This window comes from Balaenoptera physalus, assembly GCF_965194825.1.
Source record: "Balaenoptera physalus genome assembly, chromosome: 5".
Lineage (NCBI taxonomy): Eukaryota > Metazoa > Chordata > Mammalia > Artiodactyla > Balaenopteridae > Balaenoptera > Balaenoptera physalus.
Genome location: NC_138884.1, coordinates 150,475,736 through 150,491,878, shown reverse-complemented (window position 1 = coordinate 150,491,878; position 16,143 = coordinate 150,475,736). Strand labels below are relative to the sequence as shown.

General features: G+C 68.4%; 2 protein-coding genes across 2 annotated transcripts; one reads left to right on the top strand and one right to left on the bottom strand.

Moving 5' to 3' along the window:
- Positions 1-586: 586 nt before the first annotated feature.
- FGFRL1 (fibroblast growth factor receptor like 1) lies at positions 587-14,029 on the top strand. The gene is made up of 7 exons (XM_082464072.1): positions 587-761; positions 1,332-1,426; positions 10,335-10,607; positions 11,762-11,842; positions 11,951-12,235; positions 12,307-12,660; positions 12,755-14,029. The coding sequence occupies exons 2-7, from the start codon at positions 1,348-1,350 to the stop codon at positions 13,195-13,197; spliced, it is 1,515 nt and encodes a 504-aa protein (XP_082320198.1). The 5' UTR covers positions 587-761; positions 1,332-1,347; the 3' UTR covers positions 13,198-14,029.
- Positions 2,575-9,795, bottom strand: LOC309661476 (uncharacterized protein; the record flags this gene model as incomplete). Its single annotated transcript, XM_082463170.1, has 5 exons — positions 2,575-4,500; positions 4,587-4,802; positions 5,631-6,434; positions 8,180-8,308; positions 9,744-9,795. The coding sequence occupies 5 exons, from the start codon at positions 9,793-9,795 to the stop codon at positions 4,430-4,432; spliced, it is 1,272 nt and encodes a 423-aa protein (XP_082319296.1). The 3' UTR covers positions 2,575-4,429.
- Positions 14,030-16,143: the final 2,114 nt, after the last annotated feature.

Sequence of the window (16,143 nt, the reverse complement as noted above, 5' to 3'; positions counted from 1 at the left end):
CGCCAACGGGTGCAGCTGTGAGGTGGGCGCCGCGGGACCTGGAGGTGCGCAAAGCTGGGCTGGGCCTGGGCGGGGCTAGGCGGATGGCCGTGAGGGGGCGCGGTGTGTTGGACCTGGCTGGGGAGGGTGGGAACAGGCTGGGGGCGGGGCTAGGGGCGGGCCGTGCGGGGGCGTGGCTGGGCCAGGGGCCGACCGGGGCGGGGCGGGGCGGGGGCGGGGCCGTGCCCCGGGGAGCCGACCCGCCCGCGGGCCGCCCGCACCGCGAGGGTTAAGGCGGGGAGCCAGGCGGGCGGGGCGGGCGCGCACGCCGATTGGCGGAAAGTTCGGGCGCGGGGCGGGGATAGGGGCGGGGAGATGGGCGGGACAAGGGGGCGGGACGCGGCGGCCTCGGCGCGCCGATTGGCAGGAAGTTGTGTCGGGGCGGGGCGCGCGGCGGGCTCGGCGCTCGCTCCGGGAGAGTTGACAAAGCCCCGCAGGGAAGGACGCCTCGCGGCGCGGCGCCCCGGGCCCCTCGCCCCGCCGCCCCGGGACCCCGGCCCCGGCCCCCGGACCGACCCCGCCGCCCGCCCCGTCCCCGGCCCCAGCCCACGGCCCCCGCCCCGGCCCCGACCCGAGCCGCCCGCGCCCAGGTAGCGCCGCCCCGTCCCGAGGCCGGGCCCGGGGGCGCGGGGCGGCGGGGTGCGGCGCCCGGGGCGGCGATGACCGCGCAGCGCGCCCCGCGGGCCCGGCCCTGAGCCCCGCCGCCCGCGAGCTCCGCCGAGGTGAGCCCCTCCGCGCGCCCGCGATCCCCGGGGCAGACTGGGCGGGCCGACTCGGGAGGGCCGGGGGCCGGGGCCGGGGCTGGGGGCGGGGGCCCGGGCTGAGAGCGTCCGGGTTCCCGCTCTGCGGTGGGGAGCCGCCGGCACCGGCACGCGCCGCCGCCGCTCCCGCCTGGCCCGAGGTCCTGCCAGTGCCCCGCCCCCGCCCCTGAACCCCACGTGGGCCCCCCCCCAACGCAAATTTGTCCGCTAATGGCGCAGGCGATTATCTGCGGGGCCGCCGGTGTTGTGTGTCCCGCGGGCAGGGCCCGAGTTACAAGAGCCAGGAATCCAGACGGTGTTTGGAGGGGGGGCGGGGGAGGTCGGTAATTAGTGTAAACCCTTTGTCTGCCTTTGATAACCACGGTTCCCCCGCCGCCGCTTCCTCCGCCCGGAGCGCGGCAGGGAAGGCGGGGCGGCCCGCACCCCGGTCCCCGCGATCCAGGGCTGGGGTGCGGGCGGCTCCGGGGCCCAAGGCGGGGGGCGGGACGACCCCCACCCCCACGCAGTGACCGGCCTCTGAATGCACCCCAGGTCCGCACTGGCCGAGATGACGCCGAGCCCCGCGTTGGTGCTGCTGCTGCTGCCGCTGCTGCTGGGGGCCCTCCCGCCGGCCACCGCCGCCCGAGGTGAGTGCTGGCGCCCAGCCCGGCGCCCCGGCCTCCGCCAGCGCCGCCCCTTTCCCTCCGGCCCTGAACCCTGCCACAGTGCCCGCCTGGCGCGCGTGCCTGCGCCCCGCCCCTGCTGGCCCCGCTCTGCCCGCCCTTCACCGGCGGGGCGCCCCAGTGCACCCATGGGACCCTCCAGCTCACCCGCGGGCCCCCCTCACCCACGTGGCTCCCCAGCTACCTGTGGGGCACCCCTCACCTATGGGGCATCCCCATCTCACCCATGAGGTCCCTCCAGCTCTCCCGCAGGGTTACCCCTTACCCTCAGGGCACCCGCAGCTCATCCGTGGGGCCCCACGCTTGCTGGCAGGGTGGGCTCTGGCCCCAGTTCCCCTCAGGACACACGCACACATCCACACACACATCCCTGCAGTTGCGGGCAGCTGCTCACGGTGGATTCTTGTGTGATGGGCTGTTTGGCCACATTTGACCCAATTAGGCCCCTGGGAACCTGCAGAGACCCCCCTGGTGGCCAGGGTTGGGTGTGGGGACAGTGGGGACATTCTTGGCCTCTGGGACTAATGACCCAGCCCTGTGCCCTACGCCTGCCCATCTCTAGGAAGGTACAGGGTGGGGGCTGGGAGACTATGAGTGCCCAGTGCATGGGGTCACTGCATGGTGGAGGGTAGGGGCCTGTCTTAAGGCAGACCCTGAGACCACCTACTCCCGGCTACACACTACGTCTCTCGGCGTGCGCCACACCAGGGCCTGGACGTGGGCTCACACACCTGCTGTGCAAGCGGGCAGGCCCAGATGCCTCCGGAGGGACCCCTGCCCCTGCAACCAGCCCCAGCAAGGGGCGTCCTTGGCTGATGGGTGATGCGTGCCTGTAGACTCCCACCGCCATGCTCAGTGCTGGCCTTTCTCAGCTAGGCGGGACCTGCGGCCAGGCCAGCCCTTTGGGCGTGTTGACCACTCAGGATCGTCCTTGCCCTGTCTACCAGCCCTCTGCGGCTTCGCACCCCTCCCCCGCCGCCGCTGCCGCCCAGCGGGCGCACTGAGACCAACCCGGCCTTATATGGCCACGTTCGGGTGTGGGGTGGCGGGCGGCGGCCCAGGTGGGCCTCATGCCACGGTACCCACCCCCCCCCGCCGGCCCGCCTGTCCCGCCAGGGACTGGCTGGCTGGCTTGAGGGTGGGGGCTGCCCAGGCGTGGCCAGGACGGGCAGTGGCCAGGGTACTGCGGACACTCAGGTCATGCCCAGCAGGGCCCCCCCTCCGCCAGTGGCCAGCGGCCTGGACTCTGATTGCTCTTTTATTTGCTTGTTCTCCCCCATCCACGCACCTGCCTGTCCTCTGGCCACTCGGCCAAGGAGGTTCTGGAGGCCACTGGCCTGGCCTGGTCATTGGCTGGAGCCTGAGGTGGAGTGGCCGGTGGCAGCGGGCCATGGATGGCAGTGGGCGGTAGGGCCTGCCTCGGCGCCGAGGGGTCCCAGAGGGACCACACCCTGCCCTGTGCCCCTTGGCTGAGGCCTCGGGCTCCATGGTGCAGGCCCTGGCGGCAGTAGGGAGGTGGGAGCCCCTTTCCAAGGGCAAGGGCCTCTGTGGTTTTGGGGGTGTGGGGGGCAGTGCTCTTCCTGAATTGTGCTGGCTTCTCCGCCAGGCCTCGACTGGAGGGCAGAGTCGTTTCAGGCCCTTCCCACTTGGCGAGTGAACAGGCTGATCGCGGACCTTCTTTAGGCTGACAAACCAGCGCAGAGAGAGTTTGGGTGGTTTTTTGAAAGCCGTTTTCCCCGTGGTGTCACAATTTCTGGAATCGGTACATTTCTAGACTCCAATCATATTTTTAAAGTTCCCCTTTTCCCAAAGTTTCACAATCTTGGTGGGTTTGTCTTAAACTGTTTTTTTTTTTTTTTTTTTTCAAGTTTGAAAAAAGAATTTGGCTTTCTTCATTTCCATTTTATTTCTCACAGTGAGAGCTCTGAGAGGTTCCGAATGAAATACCTCTTACAAATTACTTTGGAAGAAGTCATTTCAGGGTTTTCTGAGAAGTGCCACGTGTGAACTTCTCTGAGGATGGTGCAGTGGATGGTCTCTGAGTAGCCAGCCCTGGAGGTCCCTCCCTGTCCCCTGGACCTGGCCGGCGTGCCCGGGTGCCCTACCTCCTGCGGGACAGCGAGGACTTGGGGCTGCCCTGCCTTGGGGCTGTGGTGGGAAGGGTCTGCTGGCGCGTGTGAGTCGTTGGGGAAGCACGTGGCCGTCAGGGCGGCTGTGGCGTGTGCATGTGCGTTGGCTGACCTCGGCCTCTGGCCCGGCTGCAGGGGGCCTCCTCCTCCCCTCTAGGTCCCTGCAGGCGGTGCTGGCCAGTGTGCGGCCAGGGCTGAGGTGGACTTGTGGGAGCCCGGCCCAGGCTCTGCGAGGTGGGGATGTGGGCCAGCGGCCCCATTTACGTCTTGCCTTGGGCCCCACTCCTGGAAGGGAAAATAAATCACTGTCCCCTCTGGGGGGAGGAGGGAGCTGAACAAAGTGGCCTTTGGCTGGGCCAGGCTGAGCCTGGGCCGCCCGCAGGCTCTGTCTCCATCGTGGGGGGGATCAGTGGGCCTCCGGCTCCGGCCCGGCTCCGCAGCCCTAATGGGGGACGTGTTGGTTTTCCCCAGCAGCAGCCTCAGCCTCCAATCACCTGGGCGTCTCAGGCTCACTGACGTGCTGGGGGAGGCGGGCTGTGGCCGCCTACCCGCTGTGTGGCCATCCACGTTGGCCTCCTTTGCCCCATGCTGTGCCTCGCCTGGTGACCGCAGCCCTGGTGCGTCCAAGTGACGGCCTCCGTCAGCAGGTCAGCATGTGGAAAGAAGGCGTGCCCGTGCCACCGTCCCCAGACCCCACGGACACTATCGCCAGCGTGGCCCCACCCTGCCTTGCCCGCCACCTGCTCTTCCTAGTGGTGGCCACCAGGTGCTCCTGGTCAAGTCCAGCCTGGCTTCTCTCCGGGCCCCAGGAGACCAGGGGCCGCTGTCCTGGGCTACCTCAGGTGGGGTCGCAGCCTGGGGTCCACTGGAGGGTGGTGGGGCGCAGAGGCATGGGCGTCACTCTGGGGCCTGGAAGGAGAGGTGGGGGCCGGTCAGGGTAGGCAAGGACAGACCTCCAGCTGGGGGGATGTTGTGGGCAGAGGTGGGCAGCTCACCGGGGCCAGAGTGGACATCCAAAGGACACGGGCGCCTTGGTGTAGTGGGGTAGGGGCCTTGAGTGGGGAAGGGCTGGGCCGAGAGGCTGGTCAGCTGAGGGGGTGTCCTGGGGGCTTTTCCAACAGGACATCGTGGCCAGCCTTCCTGGCTCCGGCGAGGAGTCCTGGGGCCTCCATCCACACCCTGTGCCCCCACTGAGTGGCTGGGGGCGGGGCCTGGAGGCAGGCAGGGGGGTGGGGTAGGTGCCTACCCCCCGTCCAGCACAGACTGGCCCCCTTGAGGCGATCTGGCCCAGGGTGGGGTTCCTAGGAGCTGTCCCTGAAGCACTGCAGGAGTTGCTCCAGCCTAAGGGCTGCTGAAATCCAGGGTTTCCCATCTTGGCAGGAAACACAGTTGCTTTTCTTCCTGCCGGGGAGTTTATTTCATGAGAGATTTACACAAGCTGTGCGCTGTTGAGTGGCTGAGGAGTGAATAAAGGGGCCTGGGGCAGCAGGCGGGGAGGAGGGACCCCCTCTGGCTCCCACGGTCCTGAGCCCCGGCGGAGCCGGGGCCTGCGGAGCGCGCTCTCCTGGTCCGGGGCCACTGCCAGTGGCTTCCGGGCTGCCCTCTGCACTCGTGCGGCAGCCTGTCCGGGTTCCGGCGGGGACAGTGGGGCTGACTCTGGAGCTCAGCCCGACACAGCATGTGCGCCTTGAGGGCCAGGTGGCCTGCCCCGTGGCCTCCGGGGGCCTGGGGGCGCCTAGCCTGGGCTGGCCTGCTCAGGCCCCATGGCCTCAGTCCTCGCCTCAAGAAGCCCGCCGTGGGCATGGGCTGCCGTGGAGCAGGTATGGGTGGGAGGGAGGGGCTCTGGCCTGGGGCCGCGCAGGCCGGGCTGCTGCGTGGGTTGGGTCTTCTGCTGCCATAGCCATCGCCCTCCCCCTCGAGGTTCTGCTTAAACGCCCAGGGGCTCCAGGCTCAGGAAAATGTCCTCGTCTCACCTCCAAGGTGACTCCGGAACCTGGATCGGGGCCCCCTGGGGTGGTCTGGGCCCCGCGGCGCATTACCCTGTGCTCTGGGTCCAGTGCCGGCAGGTGTGGGAGGCCCCACTGGACAAGGGCCTTCTCGGTCCTTTGGCAGCTGGGAGCGGGTCTGGGTCAAGTGTTGTGCGTGAGGTGGGGGTGGATGGCGGGGTGGGTCCGCGTTGTCTGGTGGGCCTGGTGAGATCTGGACACCCGTCGGGGGCTGCCCGGTGTTCAGCTGAGTCCCTTGGTGAGGGCCCGGGTGCTTTGCGGTCACTGCCCCCTGTTGGCAGTTCCCATGGGTCCCCCCCAGGGCAGTGGCACCGTCAGGGTGATGCTCCGGGCCTCCCGTGTCGGTCCTGGGGATGGTGAGGGTGAGGCGGAGGAGCCCTGAAGCTGGGGGTCCACTGAAGGTCCATCTGAGGGCTTCCAGAGAAGAGGACCGACCCGGAGGCCCCCGGTCTGCCCGCCCCCCGGTGCGCGGCTGGGCAGCCGGCTTGCTCGGTGGGTCAGGCCGTCCCTTTGCCACGCCCAGAATGGCCTGGTTTCTGGGGCAACCACCTGTCCTGCGGGTCCTACCAGTTCCGCCACAGGTCCCGTGGGTCCAGCCCCCGGGGGCCGCCCTGGGCCGGCTGGTGACCGGGAGCCTGTGTGCGAGTGCGGGTGTGCACGTGTGCTGAGCCTGCCCCCCTCGTGGCAGCCCTGGGGTGGTCCTCACCTGTGCCCCTGCCCTGGGGCGTTCCTGTCTTTCCCCCCGAGGCCTCGCCTTCTTGGGGAGGGTGCTGGCCCTACGGCCTTCCCAGCTTACCCGTGGCGCCCGGTCCTCACTGTGAGGACCACCTTGGGTGCCTGCACCCCCAAGAGAGTGCCTACCTGCCCTGCCTGGTGCCAGGTGCCTGCCCCCTCCCGGCCCCCCAGCCAGGGCCCAGCGCCCCTCCCCACGCTGCTTGCTGAGCTGGCCCCGCACAGCGGGACGGTGGCTTCTGGCCGGCCGCCCTCACCCCACAGCCAGGCCCGTGCTGGTTAGCCCGACGCGCCCCCCACCTCCCCCACCCCCTGCCAGAGAATTCCTTCCAGGCTGGAAATTTCTGGGGCTTCGCAGGGCTTGCGGGGGACGGAGCTGCCCGGATAAGCCGGCCGGTGCTTCGTGCACCCTCATCCTCACCTGGGTTTGCGGCTTCACGGGGCGACGGCTGAGACCACCGGGGCCTCTGTGGCCCCTGCTGGTCTCTGGCACACGGGCCCTGGAAGAGGGGCGATGTCTGGCCCGGCCCCTCTTGAAGGGAGCTTGGGAGTCGGCAAGCCAGGTCCCACAGAACACCCTGGGCGGTGGGGAGGGGTGGAGCCCGATGCTTGGGACCCCTCTCACCCCTGCCACGGCCAAGCCCCTGACAGACCGTGGACAGAGCGGGAACGTGGGTCCAGATGCAATGGCCAGGGCAGGCCTCCGTGCCCCTGGGGGCGGGGAGGGAGGAGGGGGTGTCGGGAAGGTGCGCCAGGCTGGGCGGAGGCCGCGGGGCAGTGAGGTGTGGGGTGCTGAGCTCTGGGGCGGCCCCGAGGGCCTGTGGAGACGGCTTGGGGGTACGGGGTGGTGGGCATGGGGTGGGCCACAGCTGGGGGTCCCTTCTCTGTCCCTGCCAGCACCTTTGCCTCCCTGGGCCCTGGGACAGGAGGGGTATCAGCTGGGGTTGCAGCCGGGTCTTGTTATACTAAACGGGGGAAAGCGGTGCTCCTGGCCAGGCAGGGGGAGGGGCTGTGGGCCTGGGCGTCTGGAATGCTCAGAGGTGGGGTGTGTGTGTGGGGGAGTCTGCATCCACTGTTGGGGTGTGCATCTGGGGGTCGGTGTGACAGGGTCTGTGTGTGACAGCAGCTCTGGATGGCGGCTGGGAATCCAAGCTGGGTTTGTGGGGCCCTCGGAGCGGCTGCCCCCCATCCCCCCCAGTACCCCCATTCCTGACCATGTTTTCACAGCTGAGGGTGAAGGAGGATGGAGGAGAGGAAGGGGCGACACCTTCCCTGCCCGTTACGTTCAGCCCCCCTCTTGGGGTGAGACCCTGCCCCAGCCTGCCTTTGCCCCGCGTCTGCCCTGCCTGCGCCGTGTGCCTCCTGCCTGTGCCCGCGGCTTCCTAGGGCTGCGACTGCAGGTGGGTGCAGGGTTGGGGCTTCCTGGAGGAGGTGCTCACGGGGAAGGCGCTAAGGCTGCGTCGGCTGCCCCCACCCACATGCCCTCCAGGGGCCTGCGGGTCTCCAGCTCAGGCCTCAGTTTCCCCGTGGCTGAGGGGTGGGAGGCCTTGTCCAGGTGGAACAACAGGGCTTGTGTTTCCCAGGCTAAATATAGAGCTGCAGCAGCCGTGCTGGCGGCCAAAATTCCCAGGAATCTGGGGGGCCAGGCCTCCCGCTGGTGAGCCTGCTGGGGGGTCTCTGCAGAGGCCGGGGTGGGGGGCAGGGCCCCGGCCTCGTGTCTGGGTCCCCTGGAGCCCAGGTGGGGGTGGGGAGGGGTGAGGCTGGCCACAGAGGGGAGGGGGGCTGTTTGCTTTAGGATAAGGCTGGCTCCAGCCGGGGCCTCTGGACGGGCGCTGCCTTGTCCCCCTCACTGCTCACAGGCCGGCCCATGGGGCCACACTTCCGGCCCATCTGGCGGTCACTTGGCTCTGTCCCTCCACTCCGCAGGACCGAGGGTGGCGTCCCTGCCAGCCAGTAGGTGCCCCCCAACAAGGTCTCCTCTGGTGGGTGGGGAGAGGGAGGGGCCTCACTGTCAGGCTGGCGCTTTCTCTGCCACTGAGGCGGGCTCCTTCGGGGGTCGGGGGTGTTGAACCAGCCCCCAGTGGTGCCCCCGCGATGCCGCTGGGACAGGCAAAGCCCCAGCAGGGAGGGGTGCTGTTCCTCGTGCGGGCACCGTCCTCCCCACATGCCTTCCGGGCCATTGTGTGTGTCTGTGTGGACATGTGTGGGTCCGTGTGCCTGTGCTTGTGTGTGTGTGATCCTTGCACCCAGGTGTCAGCCCGGGAAGGGCTGGGGGGTGCCCTTTTGTCCTGCAGCCTGGGAGGCCCCTGTGAATGGTGGAATTTCAGGCAGTGACAGGTGGTGGACAGGGTCTGCCTGGGAATGAGGCCCGGACCCTGGGCGGCCTGGGGGGCCTCAGAAGGTCCACTTGTCTGGGGGCCCTGAAGCCTCTCCCACTGCGAGCTGGGTAGGTGCCTGGGGGGCCCTGGAGACAAGTGAGTGATTAGGGAGAGGCGGGTATCAGGGGAAGCCAGAGGGCTGGCTGGCTGGCTGGCACCTCTGGCACGGCCCACTGTCCAGGGGCTGCATGGAGGGGGTGGGGCCACCCGAATGGGGCAGGATGTGGAGGGGGGAGGCTGTAGAGGGAAGGTGCCCAGTGTCTCTGTGTCTCTCACACCCCAGTCCCCTGGAATCAGAGACTCGGGACCCCCTCCCCACCTGGGGCCCCAGAGAAGCTGAGCCCTGGGCTGTCAGCTCCCTCCATCCAAATGGGGATGGCCCCCTACGCTCCCTGCGCACCCCAGGCAGAGGCGATGGGGGCCCGTGCTCTGTGAGAGTCCCTGGGAGCTACAGTCTCTGGGGGACCCACAGGAGCACTTTGGTTGCAAAGCGGCAGCAGAACCAGCTGGCAATTGCATGTTGAAGAAACACCAGCTGGTTATTAAAAACACATGCCGCTCTCAGGCCCTGTAGCGATAGCATCTCAGAGCAGCCGCGCCTCCGGCACCTCCGTGTGGCCAGGGCTCGGGACCTGGCCTTCACGGCCTGGAGTGGCTGCCGTGCGGGGTGGGTGCCCCTTCCAGTGGCTGGTGGGCGGAGTCCTGGGAGCCGGGCCCAGCCAGGCCCCTGGGAAGGGCAGCTGGGTGCCCGTGGCTGCCTCTCGTGGTCTGGAGGGACCGTGGGTGGGTGACCGCGTAAGAGCCCTCCACGCCTCGTGGTCTTCCTGTGGTGCAGGGGCTGCAGACCAGCCCCAGCTCAGGGCGTCAGGCGTGGGGGCGCGGCAGGGAGGGGCCTGAGGGTCCACCAGGCAATCGCGCCATAGCCTTCTGATGTCTGCAGCGTCCTCCCCAGCTGGCCCGTCTCTTGCTGCCCTCTAGGCCTGGTCATCCCCCTTCTCCCTGGACTTGACTCCAGAGAAAGTGAGGCTGGGTGGACCCGGGCCGGTGCGGACGGGGATGGGTTTCTCCCCGCTGGTGAAGGGCGTCATGGCCTCAGCCCAGGACTCAGGCTTCTCCCACGGCAGACAGTGGTCACCCAGGGCTGGGATGCCCAGCTGCTTGCCCTCTGACCAGGGCCTTGGTGACCTGGTGTGGCCTGCCTGGCAGCAGGGAGGCTCTTGTCCAGGCAGACAGACCCGGTTTGATGCAGCCCATGCACACACAGGCACAGACGTGGGCCACCAGACGCAGGGACGCTCACACGTGCACGCACAAACAAACGGGGTGCCTGCAGGGAGGTGGTGGGGGCCGCCCTCGCTCGCCTGTGGACGTGCCTCCCGGGCGAGCCGCTCCTCCCCCCTCCCACCCCCACCCCTGCATTCCGGCTCCCGTGCGGGAGCGCAGTGGGCCCTGGGTGAACACCGCCTCCTGTGGTCTGGGAGCTGGGTAGGTGTATCTGGGTGGAGTCCTGGGGTGGGGACCCGGCAGGGACAGCCCTCCCCCGGCTCCTAGTGCCCATGCCTGCCTTGGCCCTGACCGACCACCTGCCGGTCCCCTCCTCCCTGACCGAGCCCTCTGACCCCCACAGGCCCCCCGAGGATGGCGGACAAGGTAGTCCCGCGGCAGGTGGCCCGGCTGGGCCGCACCGTGCGGCTGCAGTGCCCCGTGGAGGGGGACCCGCCGCCACTGACCATGTGGACCAAGGACGGCCGGACGATCCATGGCGGCTGGAGCCGCTTCCGCGTGCTGCCCCAGGGGCTGAAGGTGAAGGAGGTGGAGCGGGGGGACGCTGGCGCCTACGTGTGCAAGGCTACGAACGGCTTCGGCAGCCTGAGCGTCAACTACACCCTCATCGTGATGGGTCAGTGCTGGCCGTGCCAGGGCGGGGCCTGCCGTGCGTGCCTAGTCAGCTCGGGCGGGCAGGCAGACCTTCCCTGTGTGCCCACTCCTCACCCTGCATGAGCTCGGCCCACGGCCCCCAGCACCACACCCGTCCTGCTCCCCGCCTCTGAGCCCAGGCCACCACCCCCAGGCCGGGCCCCGCCCCCTCAGGCCTCACCTTGGGGTTCCCCTTCCTCCCGACCCCTTCTCCCCCAAAGTTCTGCTGACCTGGGGGCCAGGGCTGGCTGGGGGGGGCGGCAGGGGTGGGTATGGGGGCCCCAGGTGGTGGTCCCACTGAAGGGCAGCCTGGCGGGGCGGGCGGGCCGGCAGCCTTGGCGTCGGCCATGACTTTGAGGCTCAGGTTTCGGAGTTCAGAGGGGCCGCTGGGAAGGAAGGGCCTTTTGTTCTCCTCTGCCTCTGGGGCCCCGGCGTGGGGACCGGGCGGCGCCCCCCAGCAACACGCCCTCCACTCGCTGGTACCGGGCGCTGGCGCCTGGCCCTCCCCCACGGGCTCCCGGGCGGGTCCCTCGGGGCAGGCTCCCTGGCAGCACGAAGGAAGAGCCTGAGCCATGCGCCCCTCCGCTGGGTTCCGGGGTGGGGTCTGAGCGCCTGGCCTTGGTCCTGGGCCGTGGAGGCGCGGCTGTCACCGGGAGGGGGGGCATTCCTCAGCACGCCGCCCCCCTCAGGCCTCACAGGCCTTCTCTGGGCTGTGGAATGGGAGTCCTGTGGGTGTCCCCCCAGCGTCCTTTCAAAGGGGAGGATGGCCAGGCGGTATGCGAGCCATGTCAGCTCTCCTAGCCCTCGGCCCCTTGATGTGGGCTAGGGTTACTGCAGCTGCCGGCTGGGCCTGGTCCCCACCTCCCCCAGGCCCTGCAGACCCCCCGGAGCCAGGGTGGGGGAGCCAGATCTCCGTCCCACCCACGCCTGTCGGGGTCACCTGCACCCAGGGAGTGGGCCGGGTGGGCGGCTCCTGCCCAGCTGTCTCTGGGATTCTGAGATGTGGGTGTGCACCCACGGCCTCCTGCTGGCGTTTCTAGAGCTTTCCCAGCTGGGCCTGAGGCTGGGGCCTGGGAGCCAGTCCTGGGGTCTTACAGGGGCTGCCGAGGCCCCTCTCATGCACCCTCCCCTCTGCAGACGACACCAGTCCAGGAAGGGAGAGCCCGGGGCACGACGGCTCTTCCGGGGGCCAGGAAGACCCAGCCAGCAAGCAATGGGGTGAGCACGGGGAGAGACGTCACCATCTTGGTCGGGGGGGTGGGGCTGTGCCTCCACCCCAGTGCCCGCTGACTTCTGTGCCCCGCCCGCTCCCCCCACCCCGCGCAGCCCGGCCCCGCTTCACGCAGCCCTCCAAGATGAGGCGCCGGGTGATTGCGCGGCCCGTGGGCAGCTCCGTGCGGCTCAAGTGCGTGGCCAGTGGGCACCCACGGCCCGACATCATGTGGATGAAGGACGACCAGGCCTTGGCGCGCCCGGAGGCTGGTGAGCACAGGAAGAAGAAGTGGACCCTGAGCCTGAAGAACCTGCGCCCCGAGGACAGCGGCAAGTACACGTGCCGCGTGTCGAACCGCGCGGGCGCCATCAACGCCACCTACAAGGTGGACGTGATCCGTGAGTGCCGGGGCCAGGGGTGGGGGTGGGCTTGCGCCCGGGGGCTGTGCCCAACGCATGTCCCTGCGCAGAGCGGACGCGCTCCAAGCCCGTCCTCACGGGCACGCACCCCGTGAACACGACGGTGGACTTCGGAGGCACGACATCCTTCCAGTGCAAAGTGCGCAGCGACGTGAAGCCGGTGATCCAGTGGCTGAAGCGCGTGGAGTATGGCGCCGAGGGCCGCTACAACTCCACCATCGACGTGGGCGGCCAGAAGTTCGTGGTGCTGCCCACGGGTGACGTGTGGTCGCGGCCCGACGGCTCCTACCTCAACAAGCTGCTCATCACACGCGCGCGCCAGGACGACGCGGGCATGTACATCTGCCTGGGCGCCAACACCATGGGCTACAGCTTTCGCAGCGCCTTCCTGACCGTGCTGCCCGGTGCGTGGGCCCCGCCCTGCCCCGCCCCGCCCCACCCGGGCCCCGCCCACACGTGACGCTCCCCTCCCCGCCCCCTCCTCGGTTTCTCCCGCAGACCCCAAGCCGCCAGGGCCGCCCGTGGGCCCCTCGTCCTCGACCACCAGCCTGCCGTGGCCCGTGGTCATCGGCATCCCAGCCGGCGCCGTGTTCATCCTGGGCACCGTGCTCCTGTGGCTCTGCCAGGCCAAGAAGAAGCCATGCGCCCCGGCGCCCGCCCCTCTGGTGCCTGCACATCGCCCGCCCGCGACGGCCCGCGACCGCGGCGGGGACAAGGACCTGCCGGCACCCCCCACCCTCGGTGCCGGCCCCGGTGTGGGGCTGTGTGAGGAACTCGGGCCCCCGGCGGCCCCCCAGCACCTGCTGGGCCCGGGCTCAGCCCCCGGCCCCAAGCTTTACCCCAAACTCTACACGGACACGCACACGCACACGCACTCACACACGCACTCGCACGTGGAGGGCAAGGTCCACCAGCATCAACATATCCACTACCAGTGCTAGGGTGCCTCGGGGTGGGCTTGTGGGGGCCCGGCCAGCCGGGCAGGCTTGGGGCAGGGGCCACAGAGGAGGACGGACTGTGGTGAGAGGCGCCCCACGTGAGACACACACACACCTGGACGCACACACATGCATGACATACCTCTGGACACACACACACAACTACACACACACACACACACACACACACACACACACACTCAGACTAAGAAGCCTTCAGGAAGGTCTGTATTGTAACTCTGCAGTGCGCATGTAGCGATGGGCTAGCTCATGAAGGAATCCCTTGGCCCCGTGATAAGGATTTCATGGGGGCCATGGTCACCCCCCCACCCTGGCCTGGCAGGAGATCTGAGAGGCACCCTGGCTTTGCAAACCAAAAACTCCGACCCCCTTCCCTACGCCTGCCCGCCTGTGTCCCTGCCCAGGCTATTTTTGCCACCACCTGTCCTGGGTGTCCAGGAGTCCACCAGTGCCCTGGGCAGGGGGGTCGGGCGGAGCAGTCCTAGGCCCCGTCCTGAGAGGCCGGAGCTGGCTGGGGGTGCCTCCCGTCCCACTGCCAGAGAGAAGGGGCCCTTGATATTTATATTTAAGAAATTAAGATAATAATATTAATAATGATGAAAGGAGGGCTGGGCCACAGAGACTCGGCCTCTCCTGAGGCCCAGGACCCACCTGGCCTTTTGGCCACGCTGGATGTCCACCTCGGGACCGGGCATCCATCACCCCACTACCCGTGGCGGCCCCAGGCCTCTGTAATTTTATATAGAGTTTGAGCTGAAGCTTCGTATATTTAATTTATTTTGTTAAACAAGAAAATGTGCATCCTTTCCTCTAAGCTGGTGTTTCTTCCTGTGTTTGCATCTGTGCGTGAGCATGTGCCTGTTTATAGGATGGATGGGGGAGCTCTCAGGAGCCCCATCACCAGGCCTTAGGCTCGGGGGCTGAGGCCTGAGGGTGCCCAGGTGCTGCCATCAGTGCCCTGAACCGAAGGACTCTTCCCCACTCACCTGCGTGCGCCTCCCTGGCCAGCCAGAGTCCTGAACATCTGGCCCGGGGGGGGGCCCCCCAGCCCTCAGTGCAGGGCCCGTGTTTCTCCCGTCCCACATTCTGGGGTCCCCTGGGTGGCCTTGGTGGGGAGGTGGGCTAGGGCCAGTTGCCTGCAGGGAACCGTCCACCCTGGGTGTGCACCCGTGGCCTCGCTCTCCGGATGAGGAAACTGAGGCTCTGACTCACTCAACCAGCAGGCAGGGGTTGGGTTGCCCCTGGCCCAGAGGTTCTGGAGCATCTTAAGAAAAGAGCCGGTGCGATTTTAGCGAAGCCCCCTGCGCGGTATGTCGGAAGGTCGGCAGGAGGGGCGAGCCCGAGCCGCTGGTTCCCAGCGCTTCAGGAAACAAGCCCAGGCTCTGCCCGACCCGCCGGTCGGGGTGCCCGCCATCCTGCCCAGGCGACGCTGGGCCCACGGCTAGGGCCGAGTCTCCCCTCCTCCGTGCCTGGGCAGTGAGCTGCTGCCCACCCCCTGCCTCCTCCCCAGCTCCGGGCTGGTCCCCTCCCGCTGCTCTAGTCTCCCAGGGCTCAGTCCCCAGTCCCCTTGCCCTTCCTCCACTGGGACCCCCATGCAGTGCAGGATGGGGTCCCTTGTCCTTCTCAACCTGCCCCCATCCTTTGGCCTCCCAGGGGGGACCCCACTCCTATCTCTTAGGAGGCAGGGGCTAGCTCTGAGGTAAGCCCCACTGGGGTGGTCCTGACTCTGGGGGCAGTGACCAAGCTGTGGCCTGGTGACGGAGACCACCTATAGTGGGCACCGCGGGAGACCTAGGGCCTGGCCGGCTGTGGGGAGCCGGGCTGCAGTGGCCGGGGGGGTAGTGTGGGCTGCAGGCAGCCCGCAGCTGGTGACCGAACAGATGTTCCCCAGACAGGACACGCTGCAGCCGACGCCTGGTTGGGTTTCAGTCTGAGGGGGTAGGGTGGGGAGAGGGTAGACGCTGGGCAGTGGGGAGACCTCAGGCTGTGGGCCATCTTTGGGTCACAGGGCATGAGCTGCCCCCTGCCCAGCACCCCTGAGGGTACAGTCCCCCTCTGCCACTCCCAGCCCTGTGCCCTTCTTGGCCTGAGGGACAGTGCTGTCTACCTGGGCTCCCGCGAGAACCACCCTCATCGTCTGCCCCCGGGAAGCCTGGGGGGCTAATGACCTGACAGGCCCAGCAGGGCCCCGGGTCCTGGTTCTCGGGAGACCAGTGGCTCCGGGCCCATGCCCCAGTGCCCTTTCAGGAGAGAGGGCTGCTGATGGGCTGGTCATTCCGTGGACATGTTAGGGTGCCTGGCTGGGCGGGGGGTCTGGGCGACCAGACAGACCTATCCTCTTGGGGCTGCCTGGCCACCACGAAGCCCACCAGGACAGACGTCTGCTCACTGGGCCTCCAACTGACCGGCCCCCCTCCCTCTGTCCAACACCCCCTTTTCCTTCCCTCTCCCTGGCGCCCCGTGCCCCTTGGGGTCTCCCAGGTTGTGCGGGGGCGGAGCCAATGGGAGCGCGAGTGGGCGGGGCCAGGCGGCAGGCGGGGCCAGGTGGCAGGCCAGGCCGGAGTGGAGAGTCTTTGGGCTCCGAATGGCCGGGGAGCCCAGAGTGGCATGAGGAGGGGCACCGCGGCAGAACTTCGCCTCCTGGGTTCTGAGGCACCGCACCCTGGCTTTTCCTGCCACAGTTGCCCCTCCACAAACACCAAGGCCAGGCCCTAATGTGCCCTTGGCCACAGGCAGAAAGACCAGGGCACAGCCACCCATGATGCTACCAGGACCCCCAACAGGAACAGAAATGCCTCCCGTGCCCAGCTCTGTGGGGTTCCCTGTGGGGTGGGAGTGGGGGCCCCCAGTCTCAAGGGAGAGGAGGGGGATCCAGCTGTGTCTCAGAGTGACTCCCAGGCCAGACTGGGAGTCAATGTCTTGATCTGA